This window comes from Momordica charantia, assembly GCF_013281855.1.
Source record: "Momordica charantia cultivar OHB3-1 chromosome 8 unlocalized genomic scaffold, Mcharantia_2.0 BLBB01000008.1, whole genome shotgun sequence".
NCBI classification, from domain to species: Eukaryota; Viridiplantae; Streptophyta; class Magnoliopsida; order Cucurbitales; family Cucurbitaceae; genus Momordica; species Momordica charantia.
In genome coordinates this window covers 33,665,378-33,687,849 of record NW_028275166.1, presented here as the reverse complement: position 1 = coordinate 33,687,849, position 22,472 = coordinate 33,665,378, and the positions used below count along the sequence as shown (strand labels likewise).

At 35.5% G+C, this 22,472-nt stretch overlaps 4 protein-coding genes across 9 annotated transcripts; 2 read left to right on the top strand and 2 right to left on the bottom strand.

Annotated features, from left to right (window-relative positions):
• Window positions 1-1,604: 1,604 nt before the first annotated feature.
• On the top strand, window positions 1,605-5,676 carry LOC111012978 (alpha/beta-Hydrolases superfamily protein). The gene is made up of 10 exons (XM_022287287.2): window positions 1,605-2,327; window positions 2,701-2,881; window positions 3,452-3,585; window positions 3,695-3,804; window positions 3,929-4,052; window positions 4,166-4,321; window positions 4,456-4,608; window positions 4,788-4,867; window positions 5,186-5,235; window positions 5,322-5,676. Exons 1-10 carry the CDS (start codon window positions 1,962-1,964, stop codon window positions 5,462-5,464), a joined length of 1,497 nt encoding a protein of 498 aa, XP_022142979.1. The 5' UTR covers window positions 1,605-1,961; the 3' UTR covers window positions 5,465-5,676.
• Window positions 5,677-6,856: 1,180 nt separating this feature from the next.
• On the top strand, window positions 6,857-11,288 carry LOC111013108 (uncharacterized). The gene is made up of 4 exons (XM_022287481.2): window positions 6,857-6,993; window positions 7,108-7,458; window positions 8,860-8,883; window positions 10,731-11,288. Exons 2-4 carry the CDS (start codon window positions 7,266-7,268, stop codon window positions 11,030-11,032), a joined length of 519 nt encoding a protein of 172 aa, XP_022143173.1. The 5' UTR covers window positions 6,857-6,993; window positions 7,108-7,265; the 3' UTR covers window positions 11,033-11,288.
• A 650-nt stretch (window positions 11,289-11,938) lies between these two features.
• On the bottom strand, window positions 11,939-16,747 carry LOC111013065 (two-component response regulator ORR24). Of its 2 annotated transcripts, none has more exons than XM_088127413.1 (7): window positions 16,539-16,747; window positions 16,229-16,383; window positions 15,458-15,610; window positions 14,599-14,997; window positions 14,422-14,498; window positions 12,661-13,902; window positions 11,939-12,273 (listed from the first exon to the last, which is right to left on the bottom strand). In XM_088127413.1, exons 2-7 carry the CDS (start codon window positions 16,374-16,376, stop codon window positions 12,199-12,201), a joined length of 2,094 nt encoding a protein of 697 aa, XP_087983539.1. In that variant the 5' UTR covers window positions 16,377-16,383; window positions 16,539-16,747; the 3' UTR covers window positions 11,939-12,198. The 2 variants fall into 2 exon arrangements, with proteins under 2 accessions (XP_087983539.1, XP_022143121.1); XM_022287429.2 differs by having other exon boundaries at window positions 16,514-16,746.
• A 580-nt stretch (window positions 16,748-17,327) lies between these two features.
• On the bottom strand, window positions 17,328-22,472 carry LOC111013066 (Calcineurin-like metallo-phosphoesterase superfamily protein). Of its 5 annotated transcripts, none has more exons than XR_015793252.1 (10): window positions 22,269-22,472; window positions 22,054-22,104; window positions 21,012-21,033; window positions 20,574-20,688; window positions 20,266-20,298; window positions 19,541-19,666; window positions 19,263-19,369; window positions 19,094-19,165; window positions 18,344-18,837; window positions 17,328-17,716 (listed from the first exon to the last, which is right to left on the bottom strand). XR_015793252.1 is itself a non-coding variant. In XM_022287430.2 (9 exons), exons 1-9 carry the CDS (start codon window positions 22,404-22,406, stop codon window positions 18,449-18,451), a joined length of 1,053 nt encoding a protein of 350 aa, XP_022143122.1. In that variant the 5' UTR covers window positions 22,407-22,472; the 3' UTR covers window positions 18,232-18,448. The 5 variants fall into 5 exon arrangements, 3 of the variants coding, with proteins under 3 accessions (XP_022143122.1, XP_022143123.1, XP_087984391.1); XR_015793251.1 differs by having other exon boundaries at window positions 17,328-17,702; XM_022287430.2 differs by lacking the exon at window positions 17,328-17,716 and having other exon boundaries at window positions 18,232-18,837.

Here is a 22,472-nt window from a genome sequence, read left to right as displayed (position 1 = left end):
CCCAAATTGGTCTATTTCCTCGTTGGTGTGTTGCCTTTGTCTAAGGGAAGCAGAATCTTTAGATCACTTGTTTCTACATTGTACGTTTGCTTCTAAAGGTTGACAGATTCTGTTTGAAATTTTTGGGTTTACTGGTTGTATGCCGAGAAAGGTTGAGGATTGGATGATGGAAAGCTTTGCTGGTTAGCATCTCAAAGGAAAGGCATATTTTTTGTGGAAGTGTGCTTTTCGAGCGTTTCTTTGGAACCTATGGATGGAAAGGAATATTCGTCCTTTTGATGATAAGTCTAAGTCTTTTGATTCTTTTTGTAATAGTGTACATATTACAGTCTCTTGGTGGTGCCATATGAATACGAAATTCTTTTGTAACTACAACCTCTCCATGATCCTTCAAGATTGGAGAGCATTGTTTCATTAGTTTTCTTTTTGGAAGGGGTCTTCTCGTCCCCTATCCCTTAGGCTATTTTTGTGTTTCTTTCCTCTTTATCCAAAACAAAAAGTTATGGCGAATAGAATTGATATAAAATAACGATAGAGTGGTGAAAATTTTTTATTTAAAAAGAATTTCATTTGGCTTTCTTAATTTAATTTAATTATTATTATTATTATTATTTTATGAATGTTGTAAAGCGAAATTATTAATTTGTTAGTTTCAACGATGAGGTAATAAAAGAAGGATGTGAATGATAATAATTTATTAGAATAAAAATATAAAGATTTATTATTATTAGAATCAAAATCAACTAAAGAGATATAACAATGTTCAAGGGCTCTATTTATAATTTAACTAATAAAATTTTATTTTTGATAGTGGAGCTTTTTTTAAATGAACTTTTCAAACCATAATTCTTTGTCAAAGTTATTTTTTGAACCACTCTTAATTTAGATATAGTTTCTGGTGTTCTTCTTGAGAAAAATATGGTTTTTTAGGTTTGAGATTAAGTTTGTATAGTTTGGAGTTGTAAATGGTAGTCTACATTTGACACGTGAATTTAATCCATAAAAATTATAAATTTGTTTGGAGTTGTAAATGGTAGTCTACATTTGACACGTGAATTTAATCCATAAAAATTATAAATTTACTAATAACTTAGTTAATTCATACCTTGAATTACACATTACTTTTAAAAATTATAACTTTATAAATTAAATAAATTTATATAAATTCAACTTTCTATAACTTACTTATCCACCTGATCAAACCCAAGTCGCACCAAATTCAAACTTTACTATATTCATTAAAACGATGAGCCCATGAAAGGTTTCTTTTGAGCCATAACTTTATAAAATAGGGGTGTTTTCAATAACACGCTTATAAATTCAAACCCGAGGATGAATACCTACTCTATGAATTAATTTCTATAGTTTATGGGTACTAAATGTTATAGGATCAGATGATCGAAATGGGCGTAAGTTACTTCGGACACATGTGATATCAAAAAATCAACAAACCCATAGGATAGAGTTTCTAAAAAGAGAGAGGTGTTCACTTTTCTCTAATCTTAAAGATTAACGATTGTACTAAGCAGTCAGCACTCTTTAAAATGTAGATAAAGTAGAGTTTTGATTATTTTTTATGTAATGATAGAAAAAGCTTACAGAGATGAGATTTCCCTCTACTATCAGTTATCACCTCCATTCCATCCCCACACACCACTCCATTACAAAGCGTGATGCACATTTTACCTTGATATGACATAAAATGGCAGACTTTATATTCTTGTTGTTGAAAGAAAGTGAAATCTTTTGATTTTCTTTTATCTCATTCGCTGGCTTTTAGCCTTTTCTGTCAATGGGAACATTATTTTGCAGAGATATCTTCTCCTCCATGATCATCCAATGTTTGAACCTCAAAACCCCATTTCCATCAGGTGCTGACGAATACAAGCAAAAATCTCACTGATCTTCTACTGTTTTTTTCAGCATTTTTGGAGTTGGGAACCTTGAGAAGAAGGGGGGAAATGGGTCTAATGGGGGTTCTTCTCTTGGTGTTTCTGTACCCTTTGTCTATCATGGCATTTACAGTACCAATATTTTTCCCAAAACTCCATTCCCAATTTGCTTCTCTCAACCAAGCTCCAAGATTGAAGCCAAAGATCCCTTACGAGACCCGGTACTATCCTCAGCTGCTGGACCACTTCACCTTCACGCCAAGGAGCTCCAAAGGATTTTATCAGAAGTATCTGATTAATGCTCAGTACTGGCGAAATGGAGCTCCAATCTTCGTTTACACTGGCAATGAGGGAGACATCGATTGGTTTGCTGCCAATACTGGTTTCTTGCTCGACATTGCCCCCAAGTTCCATGCCCTTCTGGTTTTTATCGAAGTATTGCTCTAAAGAATACAATAGATGGGGATTTGGGGGTGGGGTTGGGGTTGGGGGGGAGGCGTTCTATTATTTTGTTTGCCATTTTCATAGCATATCTTATCATATTAACTGATTTTGCCTTCTTGAGACCTCATATTTGTGAGATTGATAGAAGTAGAGTTAATTTGTATTGTTTCTGGTTCTGGGTGTTTGATATTTTGTGAAATGCTAGAACAGAATTGCAGGATAGTTAACAAGAAGTGGTAAATATTTTGTGGAAAATGGTGCATTTGAATGGTGTTCATTCCTATTGTTTAGTGGAAACACAAAGCTTCTTTTGGGCATTTCATAGAACAATTTAGATTGGTTTTGTCCCTGTTTTATTGTTCAGCATAGATTTTATGGAGAATCGAAGCCGTTTGGAAACGACTCGTATAGCTCGGCAGAAACATTGGGTTACTTGACTTCACAACAAGCCTTGGCTGACTATGCAGTTTTGATTAGAAGTTTGAAGCAAAACCTCTCTTCTGAGGCTTCCCCTGTTGTTGTCTTTGGTGGGTCTTATGGAGGAAGTAAGTCAAAAAGTTCACCATTTTTAAAAATCTTAGTTCTCTTTGCTAATTATCTGATGGCATAAGTGAGTATACTTGTTGTAAGCCAAAATCAGATGTTACATTCAGTTCTTTCAATTTGATAAGACATTTTTTCACCCGAAATCTGTCTGTTTAACTGTATTCTATTTATATTTACCAAGACAAAGCATGTGTAATAAATCTCGGTGCTGGTTATTGTTAAGTGATTGCTTATAATACAATGGCTTAGTTATGATTGCTATACAGTTACTTTTTCCCCAGTGGTCGACAGTGAAAGTATGTCCTGGACTTCTTATGTACCAACATGTCAAAATTTTATGCTTTAATTGGCTTTTCTGGTTAAATATCTGTGGTCTAATGATAATCAGGAACACTATATGGTAAGATTACATGAGTTTAGGTATTGTTGTTTATAAAAAACTTCTGACACATTTACTAACAGTTTTGAAGAGATGGAAAAGACAATGGTAGATTTCGACAACTTACCATTTTTAATTCTCGACATCGAAACCTAATCTATTTCTTATTATAAATGGGTTGACCTATCAGTGCTAGCAGCCTGGTTTAGACTGAAATACCCACATATCACTATTGGAGCTTTGGCATCTTCAGCACCCATTTTGCACTTTGATAATATCATACCAAGGTCGAGCTTCTATGATGCTGTTTCCCAGGATTTCAAGGTCTCTCTCTTTCGTCCCTGCGGTGGATCTGCTCAAAGATACTCAGTTTCTTTTATGTAATTGCACTTCATCTTCTACTTACTCTTTCTCATTAGTTTTATGCTAGCAGGATGCGAGCTTGAATTGCTATGAAGTGATCAAAGGGAGTTGGGCAGAGCTTGAGCAAGCATTTTCTGAGGAGGGGTTGGCTGAACTAAGTAGAACATTTAGAACTTGCAAGTAAAAAGGAATTTTGTATTTTTTGAGTTTTGATAAGTTGCAGCCTCCCTTCTCCATCCCTATTTGAATAAAACTGTTAAATAACTTACTGTATGTTTGCTCCGTTCTGGCCCGGGAACTACAGGAACCTTCATTCGGTATCATCGGTTCGAGATTGGTTATGGTCAGCATTTGTTTACACTACAATGGTAGATTACCCAACTGAAGCCAATTTTATGAGGCCATTGCCAGCCTATCCTGTACAAGAGGTGAGGCTGAGATTTATGGAACTTGCACTCGTTCAAACTCTAAACTTTTCTCTATGAAAGTTTAAAGATATCTCAAAAGTTTTACCTTTCACCATTGCTTTTGATTGATGAAGATGTGTAAGATCATCGACGCATTTGCACCGGAAACTAGCAAGCTTGACAAGGTTTTCGCTGCTGCAAGCTTGTATTACAATTACTCACATGGAGAGAAATGCTTTAACCTGGAAAATGGACCCGATATGCACGGTCTTAGTGGTTGGAATTGGCAGGTATGTTTAGTTCAAAATTTTTTGCAACAATTTGATTGACTCGCACTCTTGCTAAGTATGCATTTCATCAACCACTGTAGATGGTTCAAGTGATTGCAAAACCAAATTTTACTTCAGCTTTAACTTAAATGCAGGCTTGTACAGAGATGGTGATGCCGATGATGTGTTCTAACGAGAGCATGTTTCCACCAAGCGAGTTCCATTACAAAGAATTTGCACTAGACTGCGAGAAGAAATATGGAGTTTCACCTCGTCCACATTGGATCACTACTGAATTTGGTGGCGAAGTGAGATTTCTACCGTTTACCATATTTAGATCTTGTTACTGTGTATAAGAACATGCACAAAACAAAAACAAAAACAAAAATGTAGGGATCAAGAGGCAATATTATGAATATGATATAGTTCCTTATGCTGATGATTAAGAGCAAGTTTCCATCATTTTTCAATGTCTGTTTTGTTGCAGAGAATTGAGCAAGTGTTGAAAAGATTTGGCAGCAATATCATATTTTCTAATGGAATGAAAGATCCATGGAGCAGAGGAGGGTTAGTTTTTATACAAACATTTTTTGCTTTTCGAACCGTTCTAATTGCTATTTTACGAGAACAACGAATGACGCATATGCAGGAAACTTTACTAAAACTGAGCTGAAGTTAAGATGGGATTATGTTTAGAAAGTGGCCTGTTGAATTTTTAGACTGATATTTGAAATATTTCACTAAATCTTTCAAGAAGGATGTGTTTACAATTTGCAAGATGAATGCTTTCTCCTTGATGACTAACCAAGAATGCCTGATTTGATGATTTTTTTTCCTTTCATCAATCATTGATCTAAGTGATGATAAATTAAACTTCTCTCTCAGGGTGCTGACAAATATTTCGACCAATATCGTTGTCATCGTCACAGAGAAAGGTATGTGAATTGGATGAGAAAACATTTCTCTCGACGATCATGTTGCAACTATTCAAGTAAAAACTTAACCAAAATGTCATTATTAGGAGCTCACCACGTCGATTTTCGGTCAGCAACAAAAGATGACCCCGACTGGCTTGTTGAGCAGAGGAGGCAAGAAGTGGAGATTATTCATCAATGGATCAATGAGTACTATGCAGACATAAAACAAGATAAGAAATTCATCTAACGCGAATCTTGTTGACTCAAGAGATTCGAGTTCAAGTAGTGAATGGATCTGATGTTTGTTAAGTAACTTTCTAATGAAAAGATTGAATCCCATAATTGTAAACAATGGTGGTGGAAGGTGTTCTCTTTACATCCTTCAAAACATTTGTGTGGTAAAAAACTCCAATGGTATCACTTCAATTCCTAAAATTTGGTGTGTAAGTATGTTTGATACATCTCAATTCATTTTTAAACCCTTACATTGTAATATAATCACAAATTTTCCTACCAAGTTTGAGGGAAATAGTTTAAAAATACTTGGAAGTGTAGGCTTAGAAGAGTTGGAGAATGATTTCAATACTATAGGAGTAATGGAGAAATTCAAATTATTTACCTAGCTCCTATGATTTTGTGTCACAGGAATTAACATATATTATTTTTCCCTTCTCTCTTTGAATTTCCAAAAAATAAGAATAATCACTTGGTATAAAATTATGGGAGGCAATATTAAGGGTGAAGTATCGAATTCATAATGTGAGATATATGTCAATTACCATTGAGCTAGGTTCGTTTTGGCAGTTTTGTTCATTTTAGTCATTATAATTTCAAAATGTCAATTTTGTTCCCTATATTTCAACTTCAAAATATCCATTTTGGTCTCAGGACTTTAAAAAGCAACACTTTTGGTACTTATTTGCAAAAAATTTAACATAAATTTTATACATTATGGAAACTAATTTTATTGCCAATTTGCTAACTTTTAAGAAATTCTGTATATGATGTGTTACGTTAAAATTTTTGATTGAAAGAAATGAGATAAAAAAGATCACGAAGGAATCAAAATAGTCACTTTTTTAAAAGTTCAAAGACTAAAACAGATGTGTTGGATGTACGTGACTAAAATAAACAAAAATTGAGAGTAGAGAGACAAAAATGAGCCAAAGCCGAAAGTACATAGACCGAAATAATATTTAAACTTAGAAAGCATTATAATTCAATTTCTTCCAGTTTATTGTAATAGAAATATAAACTATACTAGACAATATAATAACTTCTTACCAGTCAAAGTGAGCATATTGACATATATCTCCAACCGAATTAGATTCCCACATCCACATGTTGTATCAAAAAAAAGAAAATTCTTACTTTGTAAGAATAATTTTCATTTTTGATACAATATGGTGAGGAAATTCGAACATTTAATTCTTAGAAAGGTAAGTAATAACGTAATTCAAAAAAATTATTTATACTCTTGCCTTTAGTAAGTTTCAAAGCCCTTCAATCCCATGGTGAAAACTTTAACTTGGTTGAATTCGTTGAGTTGAATCATTTCCTTTTTTTTTGTCATATAAAAAAAAAAGAACTCAACTAGCTCAGAGAAATTTATGAAATAGCCCGAAGTATCAATTATCAATTATTTTAACAATATCATTTTTGAAAAAAAAAAGTATAAAATAATATCACATACACAGAGATGCAAATGGTGGGGTTAGCTTCAATTATTATTCTTCTCACAGCTAATGAATTCAACTGAATCGAGAGGAAAAAATGGTAAACTTTTTTGTGTTCTTCCTGCAGCCCATTAATCTTGAGACACCGACTTCTCAAAAAGAAATGCAAGCTATAGTTTTTATTTAATTTTTTTTCCTTTTCATTCTTCCATAGGTTTCAAACTTTCTGCTGCAGCTAGATCTCGCTACCTCACTTTCTCAGTAACGCGGAAAGAGAGAGGGGAAAATTAGGGAGAGAACAAGAAGCGAAAAGGGAGAAAAAAAAGGAAGAAAAAAAAGGAAGAAAAGAAATAGGCAAGATCAGGGTGAGAAATGTCACGCCGATCTGGGGCTTGCCTGCGTTGTTGTCTGGTGATTTTTGCTGTAGTTTCTGCGTTGGCTGTTTGTGGACCGGCTCTGTATTGGAGATTCAAGAAAGCTTTTCAATTGGGAGATTCCAAAATCTCGTGTCCTCCTTGCATCTGCGATTGCCCGCCCCCATTATCCCTTTTGAAGATTGCTCCTGGTATTGTAATCTTCTTTATCTCTATCTCTCAGAGGAATCAGTTTCTCTTCTGGGTTACTTTGCATTTCTGTTTTGTTCGCTTAGTTGTGAAATTTAGTGAGATTAACAGATACCCTTGTCAGAATTTTGCGGTTTGATCCGTTTCCATTGATGGTTCGGATTCTGAGCTATTTCTTTCTTGCTTGGAGAAGTTAACCCATCTTAGATTTAGATTTGTATTCCGTTTTTCCTGTCCTACTGGGCCTAATAAAGCTAGATTAAGGCCCGTTTCAGCTTAAACTCTTGGTTTTTGTTGGGAAATTTTCCAAGGATTTGTGCTTTTCTTTACCTGCCTTTTGGAGTGACAACACTCGGTTAACAGTTAGAAATTTACTACTCCTTTTGGATGCTATACTTCTGTAATTTCTTTTTTGTTGGTTTCTGACTGGAGTATATCTTTAGTGGTATTCGGTCTGAAATTATGAACTTGGATTTGTTTTTTACTTTTCACTTTGAGTTCTTTATTTCTGTTTCCCTGGCTGCTGACCCACTCTGCTATTTAGTAAATTTTCTCAAATGTGAAGTTCCTGTCTGTACTCTGTAGTAGTTACAAATATAAATTTAAAAAGAAAAACTGTACTCTAGTCATCAAAGAGCATGCAGTTGGGCATCAATTGTAAATAAGCTTAAATTTGTTATCATTCCTACATCGAATGAAATGGTAAAACCACCATCAATTGTTCTTTCTTTCTGTGTTTCTGAAAACATTTATTTAGGTTTTGTTAGGTCCTCTTCATATTTTGCAATCATAAATAGCTTTTGAAGTATCAATTTATTAGCTAGGAAAGAATTCTACAGAAGCTCAAGACCTTGTGCTAGACAAACAATTCTACATAACTCTATATATCATGCTTACTGTCTACCCCTGCCCCAGAACTGTTAAATTGGCAATGGCCATGTAGAATTGTATCTTAAATGAATATTATCATGAACCTATTCCTATTACTCAAAAAGAGAAAAACTAATTTTAATATAGATTGCATATAGCCCCCAAGAGCTAGTCTTGGTAGCAAGGGTTTGAGATATTTTGGATAAATTCCCTAAGGATCTTGTGTTCGAGCCCATAGGAGAAAGCTTAACATCCTGATGTCTCTTAGAACTAGTGTTAGCGCATGCGTCGTGTGAAGTTTCTCTGTGGAGTATTGGGGCAGGGCTTGATAACATGGATGTAAAAATAATATGTAGCTGCATATATTTACTCAAATCTTTTATTTGATTACCAAATGCAGATTCGTCTATTGAAATTGTCTCCTCTCTTGGATGGACTAGATTTGATTTCCTGTAGGCTTGATTTGTGTTCTTACCAGATTCATTGATGCTTCCTCACTAATACGTCTATTTTTCTTGATTTTCTTTTTATAGGTCTGGCAAATCTCTCCGTCACAGGTTAGAATTCATCCCTCCTGTTCAATTTGGCAATGAACTTGCTGTCTTTATGATGTGAAAATCATGATGCTTTACTTATTTTCCTAGTTTGTAAATTCTTGTTATGGTTTGCTGAACTGAACTATTTGTTCTTTCAATTTGACATTCTACACTTTTTCTATACAAGCGAGTACTGATGCTATGTTTGGGCTACTGAGGTGTGCTTTCTGTTTTCTGGAGAAATATGTGCAGCTTTCATCACATTTTTCTTCCACCGTCCATTTCCATGACATATGATATTATTAAGTTCAAATTTATTTGTTTCAGAACCTCTGTTTTCTTGTTCTCCTTCATTGTATAAGATAAGGGTTTGGGATTTTCTCTTTGAAACAACTTTGTGTTCTGCACTTCATCAGAGGGATTCTCTCTTGAACAACGTTGCTGTCTCATAGGCTTATATTGCTACTCCTTACATTATTAGTTGTAGGGTAAAATAAATTTTTGTCCAGTAGGTTTCTATTTGGTCTCTAATTTTAAAAAACTGACAGTTTAGGCATCAACCTTTAAGAAATAGTTTTAAGAGGTCTATAGAGTCAAATTGTCGTTAGTGTCACTCATAGAATTGGCATTTGCTAACGTGGGCTGCCAGTGATGATGGTCACCAAGTTGCTAACGGGATGGTTTCTTCCCAAAAAAGCAAGGGTTATTTGGAATTGCGCTACAAGAGCTCTTCTTTGGCATTTATGGGGAGAACAAAATCGTCGTATCTTTGAAGATATGAACTCTACTTTTGATTTTTTTTGTAGTTGTGTTCAGCACACTACTTCTTGGTGGTGCCTTAGCTATAGCAATTTTTTTTTGTAATTACAATCTTTCCACCTTCTTACACAATTGGAAAGCTTTTTATAGCTTCTCTGGGTGAGGTTGATTCTACCCCCAGCCCTTAGGCTGTTCCTCTTTTGAGTTATTCTAATTTAAGGTTTCTTATCAAAAAAAAAAAAAAGATGATGGTCACCAAGTTGCATGTTTTTCCTAGCTTAGGTGGAGATGGTCACCCTAGCTTCAATGGTCATGGATGATATAGGTGTTCCCAGTCTTTTCGTTTTTCCTTTTGTTCTCTGTTTTTTGTTTTTTTTAACTCAAATGCCACATCATTTAAAATTAACACATCAACAAATGTCACCTGGTCCCTCAAACTCTCACATCAACATTACGTGACACTAACAACAAATTGACTTTAGAGACTTTTAGAAATATTTCTTGAAGGTTGAGGATTAAAGGCCCGTTTGGTAATATTCCCGTTTCTTGTTTCCGTTTCTTCGTTTTTAATAAAGAAAAATAGAATTGCATGACCCTAACACCTATGAATTCAAGGAATGATCAAACAATATCTATATTTATGTTTTGCAAAGAGTTGGAATTGAAGAAACTTATTTTTATTGTTTCTAAAATTTATATACAATTTTGAGAATATTCTAAAAAAATGAAAAACAAGAAACATAATTAGTTGTAAAATACTTAGGTTTTTAGAGAAAATTTGGAAGTGAGAAACAAGAAATAAAAACGTTACCAAACGGGTCATAAATTGTCAATTTTGGAAAATATAGAGACGAAATAAAAATCTATTCTCAACTATAGTTTATAATTTTTCCCTTCAGAATAGTGAATGCCTATCTAGAAACTGTTTGGAATTTGAGAGTTGGAACTTATCTTTCTCAAACTTGGAACTTATTTTAATATTTTGCCTAAGCATGATTTTTGATAATTCTGTTATTTACAAACTCTGCTACAAGAAAGTGTTGCAGTTATTTAAACTGTTATAACTTGTAACATTTGCTTTATACTTTCCTTATCTTTCTTCGATACAGACTGTGGGAGTAATGACCCAGATCTCAAGCATGAGATGGAAAAGCAATTTGTGGACCTTTTGACAGAGGAATTGAAGCTTCAAGAAGCAGTTTCTGGTGAACATACTCGGCATATGAACATCACTTTATTTGAGGCAAAAAGGGCAGCTTCTCAGTATCAGAGGGAGGCTGAGAAATGCATTGCTGCAACAGAAACTTGTGAAGAGGCCCGAGAACGTGCCGAGGCATTGATGATCAAGGAGAGAAAGCTAACATCATTGTGGGAGCGGCGAGCCCGCCAAATGGGTTGGGAAGGGGAATAAATCTATAACTCTTGCAGGCCAATCTCTTAGCTCAACTAGTTGTCGAGTCAATCTACCCACGAGATCAATAGAAGAAGGCAAGCAAAGTGCTTGGTTCGTCGATTTCTCAAGGCATAATGTTCTCTCTTTTCCTCCATTAATTGTGTTGCACTGTTCCTGGAAACCTGTCAAATTCTACATCGTAATTCATACATTACAATGTTATAGATCCCACTCTTCTGCATTTGCTATATATATAAGATTATCTTCTCCTCAACCGTAATGGTGTGACTTGTTATCTAGGCATTTCTGATCAGTTCACGAGCCCGAATAGATCGTGTAACGTGTTCCCACACCGAAAAAACTATGTTCTCAGTTTTGGCACCGGGTTGATTCCCTGGTAAGTGATGTTAGTAAAATTGGGGGTCACTTTTGCATATTGGGAATTTTCAGCTTTCTATTTGATTTGCAGAAAAGTGGGTATTTTTCATCTTTCAACTTGGAAAAGTTACATGGTAAAAGCTATATATTTAAAATCCTTGAGGTTTCTTTATTAGTTGGACTGGCTAAAAATATGTTCTTGAAGTAATTAACTTCTAGATTTCAATATCATACATTAGATAAAAAATAATAATTCAATATCATTTTGCTAGACTTCAATTAACAAACTTTCAAAATGTAATTCTACAGAAACAAACAATTCCAGAATATGATCATTCTAAGGTTTTCCCAAGTTTGTTCCATTATTCTATACTGACAAAACATTACAAGACCTGCATAAATTTTGCATTATCATAAAGGTTCAGTGAATTTGAATAAACTACATGAACATTCCAATTCCAACTATCAATCTGCATAATTAGACACGGTATTCGCCAAGTCAACTCGACAAGTTGGCACGGTGCGATATTTCATTGAGTCGACAAGTAGATTGCAAACAGAACGAACTTTTTATTAATCGAAATGGAAGAGGGTTTCATATATAGAAGAATTGAGTGAGTTCTCCTGTCATTATTCTAGCAACAAAGCAACCAGGCAGAGGAAAAACTTCTTGTTGCAGAAAGGAAAATAGATTAATGATAAGAGAACTACATCATCAAACAAAGATGAAGATACAGTGTTGGGAGTCAGTTGTAAAGTCATTTCCATTCAGCAATCTAAGAGTCAGCTCAGCAGCAACTGAAGTATCATATACACGATGACCCGAGAGATTGAGCATCAAAACCAAATTCGTCGTTCATTTGAATAGATTGATCTTGTTCCTGCATCACGTATACCGAACTCTTAATGAACTCCATGAGCGATGAAAATCAGATAGAACTCGTTTATTTATTCACACTAAGAAACACATGGCTGAAGAAGAATCGGAGAGCTCCCTAACCCTCTTGAAAACCAACTACGACTTCAACGAATCCATCATCTAAATACTCTCTAACCACATACTATTCCTGCCAATCTAACAAACTAGTTACATTTGAACGTCGCGTCTATACACTTTTTAACTACAGGGGTCTATCAGCTACATGGAGGGGGAGCTATGCATCTCAAAACAGAATGGAATATTGATCAAGAAATCAGAATATAAACTTTGAGAATAAATTTACGGAAAGAGGGAAATGCCATAGATTAAGTAGGATATTTGACGATACCTGTTTCGACATAGCATTCACCAATTCCTCCAAGGAATTAAAACTAGCATTTTTAAATCCATTTTGTAGCTTTGTTGGATCCATGAGAATTTTTCCATCATAGTTCATCCAAGTGTCGATCGCAGATATCTCCGCACTGTGCTGAATGAAGGATGGAGCACCAGTATCCAATTGGTTAGTAAAAGAGCTACCGATTTTTCGATACTTCTTCTGATCCGTGCTCTGTCTCAAGGGATCTGCAATACCGTCAACAGAGACCAGAGACTTTCTCACACTAGAACTATGGTTGCTATTATAATCCTGTTTAGCTACTTCCCACTGTTGCTCTGGTCTTCCATTCATGGTTTCAACAACACTACCAATTAACTCCTCATAGCATTGTGTTTCCCCTCTTAAATCAAGCTGAGAACTTGAATCCACACTTGTTGAAGGAAAACCAACAGGAAAGTTGTCATTATCGGGCTGAGTCGAAGAAATTGTCAAATTAATGGTGGGCATTCCATCAGGAGGGTAAATTCCAGTGAGGGAGAAATTTGATGCAAGTTTAGATAACTGGATTGAACCCTGCCAGTTTCTGTTAGACTGACCATGGCACAAAATGTTAGAAAGGCCGGTGCTGCGGTCTAAGGATTCTGGATTGATTAGAGATACATTAAGAGGAGACTGATCTCCAAGTTCTCCGCTACCATGAATCTGTTGCTTATGTCCTTGTAACATTGACGGATGACTCGAAATACCCAAGTCATAATTGCTCGAACTACCAACAGTCACTCTAGCATCAGGGCAGCTGGTGGAAACAGTAAAACTCGAGGCATCATTTATCAAATTAAAATCTTTAAACTGCATGGTGTGTCTGTCCTGAAGTGGCTGGATGCAATCCGATGATGTTGAAATACCGTCGAATATGCTTGGGGGTCGGTTTGAAAGGAACAGAGCTGGATAGAGTTTCCCAAATGTATCTAGTAAGCTACTTGAGTTATGGAAAGTACCTTGTTGGATCATTCCAGAGGAAGCAATTCCATGTAAGCTCAATCCAGCAGTAGAATTTAATCTACCGACTATTTCTCCTGAGGGATACGACGAGAATGTCGTGTTTGAAAGCCTTCTTGTTCCAGTCATTGAAAATCCATTAAGTGAAGCCATGGGCGGCCTGAAGGAGGTGTCTTTACCTCCAAATGCAGCCATCATGTTATGTTGCTGAGCTTCCCGAGTACACATTTTTTTAAGGTATTGTCTGTATTTCTGCAGCGCAGCACGAGAAAGTGCAAGTTAGGGCAGCCATTATACCAATATTTTCTTGGCATCCGGAGTAGAGCTATTCGCCATCCCCCCACAGAAAATTAATAGTTAAACAGAACAAAAAGAAAAACAGAAAAGAAAGCAAATATTACTATTTGGTTATTAGACATTTGCAACATGTCATTTCAAAGTAGAGCTATTTGCAACTCAATCAAGTGATGCGTATGCAATGTCCATTCAAATCATGGCTGCCACAGCTATACAAAAAAACCTTCAACCTATAAGTGGAATTTGAAAAACTTACCATGCAGTTAATGGGTAGTTAATATGGGTTTCTAAATGGTTTTCAATACTTTTACCTTACTTTTGGAATTCAAACAGTCCCCTCACTCACCTAATACCAAGTTACCAACTCAATAAATAATACAAGTTACTGATCTCACAAGTCCATAAATAAATCATGGTGGTTTAAAGTGCAATGTTATTAAAGTTATTTTCAAAAGAAAAGGAAAGAATCAATGCCTGAAGATGGCTAGCCACATTTTCTCTTGTAAGTCCTTCAACATTCATCAGATCAAGGATCTTCTTAGGTACAGCCTCTGCATTATAAATTTATTTAAACATCAAGAAGAGAAAACAAAGTTCAAGACATAATAATTTCAAGGGAGACGATATGATAGAAACACCAAAAAGACTTACTTTCAATGCCCAAATGGTTAACAGCTGCAATAAACTTCCTGTGTAACTCACCATTCCAATCTACCCTTGGCTTTTTCTGGGTGGAGTCATCATTCTCATAAGAATTCTCTTCCTCACCCCCTTCCTCATTGTCGTCTTGGTCTTTCCGCCTCTTACCAGGTTTCCCATTACCAGCACCGACCACAGATGGGAAACCTTTGGCAACTTCAACAGTTTGACAAGAAGCCTTATTACCATTGGTGCACTTATTTTGGTTCTTAGCACTGAACTTGTCTCTCCGAAATACGTGTTGCCATATGTTCTTCAGCTCCTCAATTCGAACAGGTTTCAGCAAATAGTCACAAGCACCGTGAGTAACTCCCTTTGCTACAAGTTCGAAATCGCTATGCGCAGACATCACTAGAACCATATTTTAACAGAGAAGTGAAATCAAAACCAACTCATCAATCAATTTCAGAGGTCTTCAACTTAAACTAAATCATAACATAAAAACATCAAATAAGTAAATATATATACACATGTAACACATCAAAACCTGAATAATGTCGTTAAGACCCAGATAGTGTAAGAAAGAAATGATCAACTATTGTTCCGTTTGATAATGATTTCGTTTTTAGTTTTCTATTTTTGAAAATTATACTTGCTTCTTCACTATGTTTTTCACCTTTCTTATAATCATATTTGAATTCTTAACCAAATTAGAAAAAGAAAAAAAAATTAAAACTAGTTTTTTAAGAAAGTAAGATATCAGAAAAAAAAAACATAAGTGAAAATAGTGTTTATAAACTTAATTTTTTAAAAACAAAATGGTTATCAAATGTGGCCTAAAATGTCAAAGAGGAGAAGGGTTCATTCTCACTGATAACAGGAAGGTCCATTTCAAGGCCTACTAGCTCAAGGAGCTTAAAACCATCCATGTCTGGCATGTTTACGTCACTGATAACCAGGTCAAACTTGTTCCTGTTCTTCCTCAACATTTTAAGCGCCTCAGCTGCCTGATTGGTCGATGTAACTGCAATGGAAATAAACATAAGCTAGAATGCATAACAATGTCGAAGTCGATAAGTTATCCTTAGATTAAGGGTGAGTTTGACAAGACATTTGAAGAGGTGAAAAGTGCTATTAACTATTCAAAAGTAATTTTCAAAACTTCATGGTATTGGGCATACAGTAAAAACTAATCTTAAAGATTCTAAAAATAGCACTTTAAAGTGCGTTTTAGAAAAAGCACATAATTAGTACTTCTCCTAGAAAAAGTGGTCCATTTAGAAACACTACTCTTGAAATGATTACAAATTCACAATTAACTCCTCAAGACACCACAAAGTATCCATCAAAATCAGGTAAGTTTGAACTTGAACTTACTATTTCCAGACAGGTAAATACTTCTATGATTGAAATATTAAAAAAAAAAAAAACAACACCCAGAAGGAGTGTTTAGAAAACATACAATTCTATAAAAGATTCACAAAATGAGGGACCAAACATGACAACGATGGACCAATATTTGGGAAAACAACACAATATTTGAACAAAGTGAAAACCATCAAACAATTGAACGGCAGAAATATCCAATAAACAAAGAGGAGAAAGAAGGGGGAAAAAAACCATATGTCCAACCAAAACTTACCGCGATATTGACATTTACGAAGCAGATTCTCCAAGACTTTGAGGCAAATGGGGTCATCGTCAACAGCAAGAATACTCATACCAATTGGGAACTGGTCCACGTCCCCATTTGCACCCCCCAAATTAGCCCTTTTGTCCTCCACAGTCATGGCGAGCCTGAAAACCAACGACCCACAAGAAAAAAACGGCACCAAATGAAAAGGGTCAGAAAAAGAAAACCCCACAATTTCGAATGCGATAAAAGCAAATAAATGAAAAGGGCAATGATGAAGAATCAATGTCTGACCAAACAAACAAAACTGAAATTCCACCCTCTTTTCTTCTTCTTCTTCTTCTTCTCCTCCCTCTTGTGGGTATTTGTTTTTACCAAATTTTCTTGCACACAAGACAAGAAAAGCAAGTATTTTTTATGCGAAAATGTCAAATGGGGGCATGAATATCAGTGCTTTGTTTCCTTTTTATGTCATTCTTTTGCAGACTGCAGCCTTCGGTTTCCTCTCACCCTGTTTTTTATGGAAAAAGTCCCCTTCAAAGGCTCTATATTATTGGAGGCCCTTTGAAAAAGTTATGATCTTGTGCATCTCAAGTGCACGTTTGCCTCCCCTGCGTCCCATCTTTTTAGACATTAATGTTTGAAAATGCACACACCAAGAAACTTTTTAAAGTTTTACATTACTTGGAGTTAAGAGTCCTTCACGCAATAGTTTCCTTTTCTGTTCTTTATATTTCATTTATGACTTGGAGACTAGACCATTCCACATTTGAACCCAATGTTAACAAATTTGATTTTTTTTAATACAAATTCAAATTCACTAGGTCGAAGATAGATGCTTAAACGAGTTGAGTTAAGCTTAAGTTTGCAACAAATTTGATTTTTAACTTCAAGTAGAGAATCAATTTTTTTATTTGTTGGACCTCCCACTTTAATACTATGTTAAAGGAAGAATAAACCACCACTCAACCCAAAATGTTAAGTTGATGAGTAAATTATGGACACTAATTATTTAAATTAGGTTAAATATATTACTGAACTAACAAAAATACCACTCATTTGTTGCCTCCATAAAGTTTTATTACTCATCACGAATGAAATGATAGGAACAATAATAATACACGAAATTGAAACAAATATATACTTTTTTTTTTAGGGAAAATTGAAACAAATATTTAAAGCATAGGACAAAAATGTATTTTAACCTACGGCATTTAATTTTTTGATTTAATGGTGGAACATCAAAGAGCAGCAATCTCCTGTGGGAGTGAGACACATCTTTCCCTGCAACTGGGCCCACTCCTCAATCTCCAGTGGGTCCCACGAGAAAGAGAAACCGTACCAAAAGGAACGCAGCCTTCAACTTTCAAGCAAGAACGACATGTCGACCGCAGGATATCAGAATTTCTGGCCGTACGTTTTTATTTGGGACGACAAATCGGCAACGTTACTATCTCCAGTATTGACTTGATGGAAATGCCAACTGTGGAGGCATAACTAGAAATAGAATGAGCTCTTTGTAAAATCATTCTAAAAAAGTTTTTATTTTGATTTAATTTTTGGCTAATTTTTTTTAAGAAATACCCTTAAACTTTACTATTTGTTTAAAAAATACTCCTATCACTATAAAAATATTTGTTACTAAAGCGACAACATCCATTAATGTTTTAAGGAAAAGTTGACGTGAAGAGAAAAATAGACTGAGGAGACTTTAAAAATGATGACTTCTTTCACATCAATTGCCATATCATTCCAAATCTTGCAACATAAAAACTTTCCACTCAAAATATTAAAGAATGTTTGCTCAAAAATTTTTTTTGAAATATTTACGAAAAGTGAAAGGTAGTCTTAAAAATTTTGCAAGGATACAAGAACTTTTAAACCAAAAGCAAAATTTAGTGATATTTTTGGTAATTTAACCAAAAAAAAAAAGAACTACTCCTGAAGCAAATATTTCTGGAAAAAAAATGGTTGGTTTGCAAATTATCAATTTGCACTTTGCAGTACATTGCTTAGCTTAAAAATGAGGTACTTTTAAGGAAGAATATAAAGTTAGCAGGAGAGTAAATTCATATAAACAACAATTTACATTTACATCCCAAGTTAAAATTTTGATGGATGTACCTGTTTGTGAAGCCAGATTTCATAATTTATAAAATGTTCCATTTCTGCTTCAAAATTCCAAGTGAGAATCTTTATGCTGAAACCTCAATCCCAATTTGGAGGAAGCTAATGGCCACTTTTGTACATCACATGCTCTTCATCCAAGCATGCCTCATCCCCAACAACAGAGATCCAACTTTCACTAATCTTGTCCACCTTTCCATTTGAAATGTCAATTACAGTGAATGCCCGCTTGGTGCCTCTCGAAACGGGTTTGGAAGAGGAGGTTGCACTGCTCGTTAAGTTTCCTCCTCCATCGGCTTCTTTCCTGGAGTAACTATCAACCCTCGGAACGACAGCTCCGTTAAGGTAAATGGTGTTGTCGGCTGCAACGACTGTCATTTTACGACGACCGTGTCCATATGCGAGTTCTTTGTGCATATGCCCGAACACAACCAGAGGAGGGACATGAAACTTTCCGGTCTCTTTCAAGTGAGATATGGCTTGTGCTAGATCTATATCACAGCATTTGCTATTTCAGAACATACATTGGTATGATAAAGTTAGTGTCAACTGGTATAAATGGTGGCTCTTCGGGCAATTAGAATGGAAGAGAAAATTCTTAAGACAAGAGAAATTAGGCTATAAAGTATACTCTGGCATCTCTGTGGACCTTAATCTTTAATTAATGGAAATGAAAGTAGTTACCCTGAAGGGGAAAAAAAGAAAGAGAGAAAGGAAAACCATAGAGGGGATTATTAGGATTTTTACCTTCATCACCATTGTCTCCACCCCCAAATACCCAATCTTTTCCACAGATGTCATTTATACAAGAACCAAGGCCTGCAAAACAAGAACCAAGAAATCGTCAAGTTAATAAGAGCAATAGACGAACGTATCTGAAACAGAATTTTAATCGACTTTGGGCAGATAAGCCCACCTGTAGGGCCATTATGTGCAAGAAATATAACCAAATGATCTTCAGGCGTGCCTATCGCAGCTTCGTATATTTTCTTGGCACTTGTTTTCATGTCTTTGACACCATATCTAAGAAGAAAATCCAATTTTCAGATAGCATTAAGAGTTCAAACTTGTTCACAACCGATGAAGAGGCGAGTAGTGTGATGATAGGGTAGCTCTATGGGCAATTATCATAAATCAGCTAATGCTCTATGAAGAAAGAGTAATCCGACAAGTTATCAACGGTGGTCTAAGTACCTCGCTGAAAGAAGCTGTCTCCGAAACAACCCCGGTCCACCATGAGAAAAAGGTCGTCCACCAACAATGCTTAGTTTTTGCTGAGGAAAGTCCACACGTCGGTAAGCAACATGATTTTTGCCAAGACTGTTGACAGAGAATAAGAATTTTCATCATTAACCACCCCATGAAAACTAATCATGTAATTAACGTGTCGAAAAAAAGACAATTACAGAGAGAAGCACATTTTCCCCTTGTGCTTGACTGCTTGTAGTCTAACAAGCACTACTGCAGTCGTAGGACATGCACACATTTACCAGAGTATATATTATGAATATTTTTAATGACTTGGCTTCCACATCACAATCAACTAGAATTATAAACCAACAAAAAAGCCAACAACTCCAAGTGAATAGAAAAAACTCCTATAACTAACTGTGAGTATTTTAGCGAGCCTTCTAATTATATTTTTTTTCCCTCATAATACTTGATACTGATCCAAGTTGCAAGTTGTATTCGTCTCGCAACTCTTTGAGAAAATGATTTTCAACCAGGCTTCAACTTTCAACGACCTTGTTTTTATTTCCCTACATACTCGGAACAATAAAATATTAGGCCAAAGAAATACAGCTCTAGCAATTCGCCAACTGGATAGTAACTATGTTAACCTTCTTAGGCAGACTTCTGACAGTAAAAACCCATCAATCCATGCCATTAGAAAAATTATTTTTTAGAAATAGGCTCACCATTCTAACTGAAGTTGAACACCATCCTTCTCCCTGAAATTCACATTTAAATCAGGAGTTAATGAAGTAGCTAGACATCACACATCTAGAACATTAAACAGAAATGCTACATGGAGCGTATGCATCAACCTCATCTCTCACAAGCACACATCTGGACAGAGCATTACTCTTCATGCAGATATTGGAATCAGATCTCGGAATGCTTCATTTCCCAATGTTTTAATTGTAACAAAAAATGTTTGACTTAACGAAAATAATAACTTATAATAAAAGGGACATAGCTGTAAAAGCACTGGATGCAAACATACCCTTGAGAAAAACATGGCGTAAACCAAGCATCATGGTTTCCCAATATAGCTGCCTTTTCAAATTTAAGATCTGCAATACTTCGGACCAATTCAACATTCTCTTCACCAAAATCACCTGAAGAGAACCAAGATGGTGGAAGAAGATGATACGAAATGAGAAAAAACGTGGAAATTGGAATCATACGAAAGCAGATATGTGCGTTCTTTTAGACGGCATAGGATCCAATATCCTAAATTTGAAATACATGTGAACCATGCGTCAGAAAGAATCTAAAAGAGTTTTTAACAAAGTATGGAGCAAAAAAAATCTTTTATTACTGTTATTATCATTACTTAGCCACCAGTAAGAATGGGCAAAGTATGCAACACTCAGAGGGGGAAGGCATGAAACATGGAAACACAAGATAAAAAGAGGGAGAGAGAGAGAGAAGAACCTGCCTGTAAAGAGCACTAAATCTGGCTGCATTAAGACAAAAACCAACATTAGAATGGAAAGGAAAAAGAAAAACATTGAAGCAGACTCGAATAGGAAAAAAAAATTGAAGTAAACTGAAATGCAAGAAGAAAAAAAGTTTAGGATTGGGAGATCTAAGGGAATAGCTAGGGCTAGCTCTTGAGGCAGTTGATCCTTAAGGTTTTCAGGAGTTCGGAAAATTACATCTAAACCAGCATTACTATATAGATCCTCCAAGAACAAAAAGCATGGATTTAAAATATCATCCAATTTATTTGATAATCTGGAATCTGAGTTTCTAGGAACATAAAAACATGTATACTTAAAGCAACATTGAAGCGTTGATGGGTCTCACTTGACACAAGGACACTTCCAACTTCCAACATGCATAACACTCTTGTAAGCGGCTATGATCTCACCCTTTTAAAGACCAATAAAACATAATTATTCAATTTTCAGTCCGATTGCTTCGGTAGGCAGTCAGAATCCAGAGATTTCCATCTGAGTAGTCTTCAAAGTTCTTTCAGTGGGAAGGGATTTTCAAACAAGCAAGCAATTATATGATTTAGAAGTCTTGGTAGAAACCAGCCACCAATACTATTAAGGGCCTCAGTTTCTAATGTCAAATATGGTAAATTCAAACAATTATCATATGAGATTAGTCATAATGTGTGTGCAAGTTGACACGAACACTATAAATGTTAAAAAGTATATATTTATGTTGAAAGTTCATCATCATATATCGTTTCAAATTCATCTCATTAGCTTCAGTTGTACAAATTATAAATTACAGATTAATAAAGAAAAACGATTCAGATTCAGCAGCATAATTACTCTCAAGTCTCGACCCAAAACAACCAAACGAAAGTAGTATAATTTCTTAATTGATTGAGAAACAAAGAGAATAGGTTTCACTCAGACCCCAATTCATAGGAGGTAATGGTGCCAATACAGACCTCTAAAACAAAGGGCAATATCAATTCATGACATTACAAAACTCAATCAAACACATATATGAATAAATACCAGCAATAGCTGAAGTGCCCTCGAATCTTCTCGTAAATCCCAATGGCCATGCTAGAAAGATAATCGTAATTTACCGGAAAAAAATTCATGAGATACAAAATTTTTCAATCATTTCCCTTAATAGGAGTGCATTAACCAAGGGACGAGTTCTACTACTTAAAAACGAGCTCGAATGATCAAAATCTACAGTTGAAGAGAGAGAGAATGAAGCTTACAACGTCGCCCACGACTGCAATTCGAGCAAAAATAGCCATAACAGAGAAGCGATAGAAGTTGCGATTTGGTGCAGAGGACGGAGGAGGAGGAGCAGAGAGAAAACAAATAATAGGCGCGTGTACGAACGCGCCCAGCATTGGTCGCCGGTCTCGCGCCGGCGCCTTCTTTTTCTTATTTTTCCCTTCTTCTTTCCAATCTATACA